Consider the following 10,527-nt stretch of genomic DNA (forward strand, 5'->3'; position numbering starts at 1 on the left):
AAAAAAAAATGTTTTTATTGGTCTTATGAAGTATTCTAATTTGTTGAGATAGTGAATTGGTGGGTTTTTGTTAAATGTGAGCCAAAATCATCACAATTAAAAGAACCAAAGACTTAAACTACTTCAGTCTGTGTTCATTGAATTTATTTAATACACGAGTTTCACAATTTGAGTTAAATTACTGAAATAAATGTAATTTAACTTTTATGAACGAGAATTTCTAAACTTTTCCATGACATTCTAATTTACTGAGATGCACCTGTACATGATGACAGAGTTTTCAGTTTTGGATGAACTATCCCTTTAAGATTAAACAAATGTACATGCAAACATATAAATGATAAATTCCTTGTGACAGACTCTTCAGCTATTTTCATGCAACCTTTTCCCAATGCGGCTTGGGGAAAAAAAGCAACACACACAAAGCACTTTTTTAAAAGTATTTTTACAATATTGTTTATATGTGGTAATCATTTTAAAACCATTGAAATTGTATCATGTCTTATACTAATACATATAGCCCGTGTGTGAGCGTTAACGCATGCGATTAATTTTTTTTAGTTTAACGGCGTTAAAAATATATAACACAGTTAACGTAGGGGTGGCGCCCACTCCAACTTCTCCTCGATGCCAGGCGCTAGTCAAACGAGTGCGGAAAAGCTACACGTGCAGAGGAAGCTTCAGTAGAACAACAGTGAACTGCGGTCAGCTGAGATGTTGTCAGGCCATGTCAGTAAACACGTTTTCCTGCCCTGTCAGTCAGCTGTTATACGGTCCTCGTAGCGCGTGCTCTTCAAATGCACAAATACGGCGGTGCGCGCTGAATTATATTAAAGCGCTTTGTCATAAATCGCAAATTAAGTCAGTTACCAGGTCATGAAGTTACCAAAAAGGCGATTAAAGCCGCCTTAAAATTGTGCATGCATATAAGTATCTGTTAAATATGAGTCACAGTTAAGAGCATATGTCTCTGAAATGCAGTGGTTTTCAGAACTGTCCTGGAGCAGCCCAGCACTGTCTCCCTCATCTAACCAGTGTTGCCAACTAATTTTCAGGGGAAGTTGCTAAAGGAAGGTTGATTTGTTGCTAAAAGTTGCTAAATGATGTTGTGATGTCATTGAGGGATGACGTCATTACGTAATCACGACGCAAAATTGTCAAATCTCAGCAAAAACATATATATTTATATGTTCATTTAGATTTGTTCGTAATAATATAAATGCATAATATAATATTAGCATATAAATAAAAAATTTTAAATACACTGAATTATCGAAAGCTTACACATTTTTGAACGATTACAATTTAAGTTTTTTTTTATTATTATTATTATTAGCTAGTAAACAAGTAAAACTACAAATTCTGAACAATTACACTTTTAAGCAGTGTATTGGTAGTTAGTTAGTATGCTACACTCTAAGAAAAGTCTAATACAATCTACTATGTTAATATGAAGGAATTTTCTGTATTGATTTTTCCACAGGTTCTTTTTTTACCTGCATTTTTAATTACGCATTTTCGGGTTACAACGGATAATGTCCTGGAAAATTACTAGCACCTTTTCCATTTTACTACATATTTTTCTTACAGTGGATTAACAGTTAGTACACTGGAAGAAAAATATGTAGAAAAATGGAAAAGGTGGCGAAAAAATGGAAAAACAACCTGCGATTGTTGATGAGTTAGTAACTAACTCATCAACAATCGCAGGTACAAGCTACTTACAAAGTGTCTCATAAATGAACAATAACAGTATTCAATTATGAAATTATTATTATTACTATTAAATTAAACAATTGCAAATAGCAGCTAACTTAATTCCTGTGATGTGTGTACTGCTAAGCATCTTTGGATTTTCTCTTTTTGTGTAATTTAAATGGTAAATTGTGCCTTTTTATTGTTTGAGTCACTTATTAAAAAAAGCTTAAAGTTGCCAAATTAATTTTAAAAATAGCTAAATATGTTGCTAGGTGCTTTTGGAAGAAAAAGTTGCTAGGGTAGTCTGAAAAGTTGCTAAATTTAGCAACAAAATTGGCAGCTCTTCTTCTTCTTCTTCTTTCTTTTACTGGCAGCCGCACTTAACAGTGCATTACTGCCATCATCAGGTAGCTTGGATCAGAAACATTTCCTCTATCTCTTAACATTTTCTAACACCCCCCAAAAAAAAGAAAGAAAAAAATAAAAATATTACACTGGCGCTGCGTGTTCAGCTCTTCCAGTTTCCACCCCAATTCCCTTTAAATCCCAATATCACACTGTATCCTTATTTAACCTTCAGATATACTTTCCCTTCTACCCACACTATATCAGCATCTTCTACCTCTCTATATATACTTATCCTGCATTCTCTTCATTAAACCTGTATTATTCAGAAACAACAATTTACCATAGTATTTCCTATATCTGAGTCAAATATATTCTTTAATGTTAACTCTTTTCCTTCATTCTTCCATACTTCTTCTCTTAGCACTTATCTTTCTTCATCATAACCCTTACAATTAATAATCACATGTTCTGCAGTTTCACTCTGTCCACATTTCTCACACAATCCCGTTGGATGTTTAGATATTAAATTTAATGTTTTATTCAAACCTGTATGTCCCATTCTTAGTCTTGTAATTATACTTTCCTCCCTCCCATTTCTCCCACTTTTTCAACCATTTCCCACTTTCTTTTGTATTGCATATAAATGTCTCCCTTTAGTCTCATTACCCCAATACTGTTGCCAATACTTTTTAATCACTTTCTCCTTTATTACTGATTTTATTTCTCTTATATGTGATAGCTCAATTTCTACTATTTCATCATCTACTGCTTGCTTAGCTAATTTATCTGCTTCTTCATTTCCTTTAATTCCCACATGGGCTGGAACCCACATAACTCGTCAGCTCATTATTAGTAGAGACTTATAAGACCTGAAGTGGGTCAGAAAAGGCAAAGAGACTGGAGTTTTAAGCTTTGTCATTACAGGAATGAATTACATTTTAAAAGAAAACAGTTATTTTAAAGGGGTCATGAATTGAGAAATCAAAATTCCCTCGATCTTTTGACATACAAGAATTCATTGTACTATAAAAACATCCTGTAAGTTTCAGAACTCAAAACTTTCTAGTTAGTCTAAAAACAGCTTATATTGAAGGCAATCTGCCAAAACAACAGGCTGTGGAATGTGCAAATTTATGAAGTACCGTAATAGTGTGGCTAAACACCGCCTCTGCAGAAGATGATCAACGCCTGCTTCTACATCACTGCCTATTTAGCCCCACCCACCGATTCACACACGTAGGGTAAATAACGAGAGAGACAAAAGCAGGCCTACAGAAATCAAACGATAAAGGCGGCTCAGAAGACAACAAAGACGCTGTACAGTGCCAATCTGTGCAAAACACAGTCTTTGCATTGCCTTCCTTCTGATCCCAACATTAAGCTCCAGAACTTGGTCCTTTGTTCACTTCCTTTTACCGCGGATTCATTTACAAACAAGGCACAGTTCAATGCAGGATTTGCAGAAAGAACTAAAAGACGATGCTGTGCCGAATATATTGGATCAGACACAATGACGGTAATGTCGCACAACACAAGTGTGAGTAACTGTTTTTATTACATGGTCACTTTTGCTTTATCTGTTAGCAAGTCAAGTCACCTTTATTTGTATAGCGCTTTATACAATACTGGTTGTGTCAAAGCAGCTTTACAGTGTCAAACAGGAAAATAGTTTGTCAATGATGCAAGAAGACAATAACAGTTTTTCAGCTGAAGTCAGCTCATTGATGATTCAGTGGTCATCATCCAGTTCAGTTATCTTCCAATAGTGTCTGTGCAATCAGTCAAGCATCCCCAACTAAGCAAGCCAAAGGCGACAGGTGGCAAGGAACCAAAACTCCGTCTGTGACAAAAATGGAGAAAAAACCTTGGTAGAAACCAGGCTCAGTCGGGGGGCCAGTTCTCCTCTGGCCAGACGAAACCAGCATGGCATGGTTTAATTCCAGGCTGCAACACAGGTGCAGAGGACTTGTCTGGTTCCCATGGTCTTGTGCCGATGGTCGTCGAGGTGATGAGGTCTTCGCAAGGGATCTGTCTCTGAGGCACATCTGGTTGACATGGTCTCTGCTGACATTCAGGGCTTTAGAGGACATCTCTAGATGCTGATACACCATCTAGTCTGGATATAGACTGGATCCGATTCTGTCCATATCTTAATGTGATTACAAAATAAAAAAGGCAGTTCATGACCACTTTAAATTGTAATAATATTTCACAATATTACTTTTTTACTGTATTTATCACATAAATGCAGCCTTGGTGAGCATATGAGACTTCAAAAACATTAAATCAGAAATCTGTCAGATTTACCATAAAGCCATTTAGCTGTCTGTCCTAATCAAGCAAGCTAATGAAATTTGCAATAACAGTTTTCTGTGATAAGTATGCAAAGCAAACAGATGTTAGTTCAGTAGGTTCATTAAGTAATGAATGTTTTGATTATCTTAGGATCCAACATGGCGGCCGCCCATGTGTCCATGCCGGGTACCACAGACACCAACCTGGCATTTGCTGACTACAGTCTCTATAGCAACCTGTCTGATGATGAGCTCATGCAGCTGGCAATCAAGCGTAGCATTGCTGATGCCCACAACTCTGGGTCAGGCACTGAGAACTCAAAGACCCCCATTGCTCTAAACAGGCCAGCAGCCCGACGCCGAGCTCCACCATCACATCGTCCCCAGCAACAGCCAGAACTGGCTGCGTGTCCCGCCAATCCACCCAGGTACAGTTTGCTGTGCTTCATTCAAATTGATCATAAATCAAACTCTCACTGGGAGTATAAAACTAACCAGTGCTTAGCACAGTGCTTAGTACATAAGCTAACTTAAAAATATCTGCACAGATTTTCAACATGTTTATTTTCAAACTTACATCAAGCTAAACCTTTTCTTTTAAATAGATATTTATTTCATTTTAATTATGCAATACAGGAAATTATCAAGACTAGATGTAGAACATAGGATCAGAACATACACATCAGTGGATTGCCACATAAAGTTTCCTCACAGAGAGGATCACAATATCACTAACAGATGCCTACCGCATCTTCTCTGATGGCTGACGCAACTGCTTCACACCTGTTCCTCTTCATTCAAAGGTCAAGATTAGTAAGAGGAGCAAGCAGAGTTGTTCAAGGAGTTCACATGCCACCACGCATAAAAATAGAGGCACTATCCTTTGCTGTGCCCCAATTATAATGCTGTGCTAAATTTCCCCTGTAATCTGACATTAAAGAGTATCAACTCTTCAACTAGTCTTCCAGTGGTAGATTTTTGTTTAATTGCAATGATAACATGTAGGTAATTTAATTAAAAAAATACAAATTCTGAAAATGATCCCATCCTCTTTCAGTGGAAGTCCAGGGATTGTGCAATAGTTAGAGATCTAAGGCAGCATTAAATTAACTCATATGAATTCAATTCTTCTTCTTTTTTCTCCAAAGAGAAACAATAAATCCACAGGATGTGAGTTCAGTAAGTCACTTTGTGACTGGTTATGGCAAGCGAATTGTGGCATATCGAAAATACGATGGAAGTGTGCAAGTCGCCCCTGAGCCAGAAGAGTGAGTGATCGCACAATTACATGACAATCAATATGTGCTCATTAGTAAGCATATATGTAAGAAAAGTGTGGCTCTTTCTATGCTTGAAAAGACTCAAATAAATATAAAATATGAAAATATTTTAATATTAATAAATGTAACTATAAAAACATGTATGATATAATATAAAATACAAAGGATTAATAAAAGTGTCTAGAAGTAAATATGTTTTAGATGTGGTCAATATGACCATCTCTATGTTTCAGTGCTAGTGTACAGTATGTACAGTAATCCAATTGCACAAAAACATGCACTACCATTTTAAAGTTTGGGGTCAGTAAGATGTTTTAATGTCTTTGAAAGAAATGTCATGCTCACTAATAAATAATATTTATTATTTAAAAAATACAGTAAAACAGTAATATTGTGAAATATTATTACAATTTAAAATGACTGTTTATGTTTTAAAATGTAATTTATTCCTGTGATGGTAAAGCTGAATCTTCAGCAGTCATTACTCCAGTCTTCAGTGTCACATGATCCTTTAGAAATCCTTTTACTATACTGATTTGCTGTTCAAGAAACATTTCTTATTATCAGTGTTGAAAACAATTGTGATACGTAAGACCCCAAACTTAGAATAGTAATATATGTTATATGTTTTAATATTTATGTATATGAGAGGGGTAATGAACATCTTCTCACCTGCAACACTTGAAGCATCAAAATAAAAAACGTCTTCTTCTTTAGGGAGCTTGAGCCTATTGCTAAGGCCATTTCGGAAGGAGATGTAGGATCAGTGAGACTGTTGGTTAAGCAACCTGGGTGCAACCTTCTTAAACCAAATAAAGATGGATGGATGCCTTTGCACGAGGCGGCATATTATGGACAAGATCAATGTATTAAAATTCTCCTGAGAGGTAGTGCACACTCATTTGAAAATTACTCCATTTAACTTTATTTAGCCAAGCTCTAACAGATTGTTCTGGCTTTGATCATGAACACTATTCTCATAGCTCAACCTGGGATAATCAACCAGCGCACTTTGAAAGAGCAGACTGCTTTAATGATAGCAGTGGTCAGGGAACATCTTGCATGTGTGGAGTGTCTTCTAGAGAACAGAGCCGATCCTGATATTATCAATAAGGAGAGGGAGACTCCCCTTTACAAAGGTAATATTGTATTATCTCTCTATCAACACCTGCTTTATCTATCTATCTATCTATCTATCTATCTATCTATCTATCTATCTATCTATCTATCTATCTATCAGGCCTGGATTACCAGCCTCGACCCACATCATTATATTTAAAAACATAAATTCTTAAAAAAAAAGATATTTTGTTCTGCTCTTGATTTAATGTGGCCTTCAGTGGTGTGATGGAAATTTGATCATTTCTATACATATCTGTAGCTTGTGAGAAGGAGAGCCCAGCAATGGTTGCCATGTTACTGAATTATGGCGCCTCTGTGAATAAGAGCTGTATTCAAGGCTGGACCGCTCTCCATGAAAGTGTGTGCAGGAACAATGTGGAAATCTGTGAGATGCTGGTGAATGCTGGAGCCAATGTCAGCATGCCCAACATGTACGGAATCACTCCTATCTTTGTGGCCGCCCAAAGTGGAAAAGTGGATGCACTTCGCATGCTTTTAAAAAATGGTAAAATCTTTCATTGTCATTTGGTTTGTCATTTTTCTGTTCCACTGTTGCTTTGTGATGAAATGCATCTGACATGTAATGCATCCCACCTCAACCAGGTGCAGATCTCAACAGCCAGGCTGCAGATGGAGCCACAGCACTGTATGAGGCCTGTAAAAATGGTCATGAGAACATTGTAGAGTTTCTTCTATCTCAAAATGCAGATGCCAACAAGCCAGGCAAAACAGGACAGTTGCCCATTCATATTGCTGCCCAGCGTGGTAATGATAGGTATGAATTCTGAATTTGAATGAATGAATGATTTGCTTTGGAAGGAATTTTCTCAGGTCACAGTTTATCTACATAACTTATTTATATGCGAAGGCCATTGGTTCTTAAGAGTTTAGGTTTATTACATCTCATGATCTTGCATTAATTTTCAGCAACGACCTCCTCACTTTCGGGTGTACCCACAAAAATGTCAGGGCAACTAAGTAAGTCTCAATGGGTGATTTAGTGCAGTGCTGTGGTGAGAGGGTGCTAATCCTGCAACCTTAACTCAAGCTAACTCAAGTAGGAGCAAATGGTTATTTTTTGGGTTTTATTTTTAAAATACCATTTTCGATAAGTGCTCTTTCTTCTGACATACATGTTATGTCTTGTTAACTCTTCTAGTTTATTGTGTGTAGGGTCTTTTTCTCACCTAACAGTAAAACTAATCATCCCATAGCATAATTCTTTATAGCATGACATGTTTAGGGATGGGAATCGTAAAGAATATGATGATCCCAGCTTCCGGTTCCTCTTAACTATTTCAATTCCTTAACAGCTCAATTGACAGTTATTTTAGATTTTTTAGCAATAACTATTTATTACAATTATTGCAATAGGTGTGTTTAACTGTTAAAGTAAAAATAAAAAATAAAAAAAACGGCTAAATGCTTAAGGTGTATCTTTATCCCTGTCATATAAACAACCAGTCAGTGACTACAATCATTTACAGTTAGTTGTAAGCTGTATATGTTTGATTAATTAAAAACGTATTAAAGAAATGAATGAGTCATTCGTTTAGGAATTGGACTACACTACACTGTATGTTTTTGATTCACTAGAAAGAATAAACTCATAGGAATTATCTGTTTCTATTCTGTTTCGCATTGTTGATTCAGTAGAGGTGTTGTGGCACGCTCAAAACGTCTTTTTTATGTTTAACATGAGCACAGCATTTTTAGAATGCAGTGTCATGCGCAAGACGCTGAAAAAAAACACGAGGGCAATGGTCAAACACGTTTATATAGAAACTTATATAAAACTTATTCTGCGTCAATGTCTCCTATCAAGCACGTTCTCTTCTCTACTTTTCGGTTCCCAACCCTAGAACTGTTTCTCTATAATTTCATTATTGCTAATCACTACATACAAGCTTTTCTTCTGACTTCTTATGAAATAATTTTTCCATTTTATAATGGTCATTTCACCCTAATGGAGTCCAGTTCTAGCAAGACATTCAAGAGTATTTTAGTGTACACTAGCAAGCACACTAGCACTCAAAACTTCTCATTTTCAGTATCATATCCATGCTGATCCCAGCCACAAGCAAGGCCAGAGTGAGACGTTCAGGTATCAGCCCCCTCCATTTAGCAGCGGAGCGCAACAGAAACGATATTCTTGAGGTACTGATCGAGGCCGGCTTTGATGTCAATGCCACATTGTCCGAGGGTCGTTCTATGATGTATGAAGATCGTCGCAGCACAGCTCTATACTTTGCAGTCATGAACAACAACATCGATGCTACCACCATGCTCCTGAAGGTTGGTGCTAATCCAAACCTGGACACGTTCAACCCGCTCCTAGTGGCCCTGAGGCAGGGTTGCATCCAAACAGTGACTTTGCTGGTGGAGCATGGTGCTAATGTCAATGCCAATATCCCAACTCACCCAACTACCTTTCCAGCCAGTGTTATGTTCTGCATTGAGTATCTGACCTTACTGAAGTATCTAATGGATAATGGCTGCGATGCCTTGTCATGTTTCAATTGTGTTTATGGCAGCAATCCTCATCCACCTATAAAGACTAGGCATAATCCAAGATATGATCCAGATGAAGCTGTAGAAAAGACTTGTATTCAGGTAAGTGGCCTGAAGCCACATATACAGTGTAATATTTTTTTCTGAATTGTAAATTGTATATTGTTTGCGGTACCACATTTTACACCACTTTTTACTAGTTCTGTGAGGTGATCTCCACCGAAAACTTCTCCCGCTGGGCAGGACCGATTATAGACATGCTGCTTGACTATGTTGGGCATGTGAAACTCTGTGCACGACTCATTGAACATCTGGACAGTTACCATGAGTGGCAGTGCGTCAAAGAGAAAGCAAGTATGTGCACCTATACCTTTTGCTTAAATTATTCATATATGCAAATGATTTCAGTCACCTGTGTATTCATTTGCTGGTTCTGATTGCAGAGCCTCCACGCCCACTCATGCAGCTCTGCAGACTGAAAATCCGCCAACTGCTCGGGATCAACAGACTGAAGAAAATTCACAAGCTTCCGGTTCCTCCAAGGTTGATCAAATTCCTAAATCATCAAGAACGAGAGCGAGACTTTTAAGCCTGCTTTTGAATGTTGACTCAGCGAGAACAATGACATTAGAAAATCATATACTTCTGTTTGCAGAACTTGTGCTGAGCTAAAATTATGGAATAAATGGCTTTTGTTCTGGGTCAATTTTTGCACAAATGTACTGCTTAATACTATAATAAAATGCCATAAATGTTTATATGTAATTATCAGGCATAAACAGAATTTAGGGAACATGTATTGAATAGATTTAATAGGAACATAGTACTTTATTTTGTCTGTATATATACAGTGGGTATAGAAAAGAATCACCCCCCCCTTTAAAATAATCACAGTTTGTTGCTTTGCAGCCTGAAATGAACACAGACAGTTTTTGTTTTATCCAGCTGTATTTACTCTGTGCAACTTATAACATCCAAGTGAAATATATAACACCAACATGTTATAAAAAAAATAAACAACCAGAATCACTGAGTTGGAAAAAGGATCACCCCCTTGTGTCAGTATTTTGTTGAACCACCTTTTGCTTTAATTACAGTCTTTAGCCTGTTGAGATTTGTCTCTACTAACTTTGCACATCCAGACTTTGCAATATTTGCCCACTCTTCTTTGCAGAACTGCTGAAGTTCAGTTAAATTTGATGGTGAGCGTTTGTGGACTGCAGTCTTCAAGTCATTCTACTGATTTTCAGTGGGGTTTAAGTCTGGGCTCTGAC

General features: G+C 37.0%; 1 protein-coding gene across 2 annotated transcripts in view; it reads left to right on the forward strand.

The window, feature by feature from the left end:
• The window catches only part of asb2a.1 (ankyrin repeat and SOCS box containing 2a, tandem duplicate 1), a 17,076-nt gene extending 6,931 nt beyond the window's left edge, over window positions 1-10,145 (forward strand). The window contains exons 2-11 of one of the 2 annotated variants that reach the window (XM_016294727.1): window positions 4,492-4,768; window positions 5,489-5,608; window positions 6,338-6,507; window positions 6,604-6,759; window positions 7,002-7,247; window positions 7,346-7,517; window positions 7,670-7,720; window positions 8,794-9,355; window positions 9,454-9,607; window positions 9,697-10,145. In XM_016294727.1, the coding sequence (XP_016150213.1) occupies window positions 4,500-4,768; window positions 5,489-5,608; window positions 6,338-6,507; window positions 6,604-6,759; window positions 7,002-7,247; window positions 7,346-7,517; window positions 7,670-7,720; window positions 8,794-9,355; window positions 9,454-9,607; window positions 9,697-9,842 (2,046 nt within the window). In that variant the 5' untranslated portion in view covers window positions 4,492-4,499 and the 3' untranslated portion in view covers window positions 9,843-10,145. The remainder of the gene's footprint in view (window positions 1-4,491; window positions 4,769-5,488; window positions 5,609-6,337; window positions 6,508-6,603; window positions 6,760-7,001; window positions 7,248-7,345; window positions 7,518-7,669; window positions 7,721-8,793; window positions 9,356-9,453; window positions 9,608-9,696) is intronic. The other variant, XM_016294735.1, reaches the window with a different exon arrangement.
• Window positions 10,146-10,527: the final 382 nt, after the last annotated feature.

This window comes from Sinocyclocheilus grahami, unplaced genomic scaffold (assembly GCF_001515645.1).
Source record: "Sinocyclocheilus grahami isolate Dianchi unplaced genomic scaffold, SAMN03320097.WGS_v1.1 scaffold15.1, whole genome shotgun sequence".
Taxonomy (NCBI): domain Eukaryota; kingdom Metazoa; phylum Chordata; class Actinopteri; order Cypriniformes; family Cyprinidae; genus Sinocyclocheilus; species Sinocyclocheilus grahami.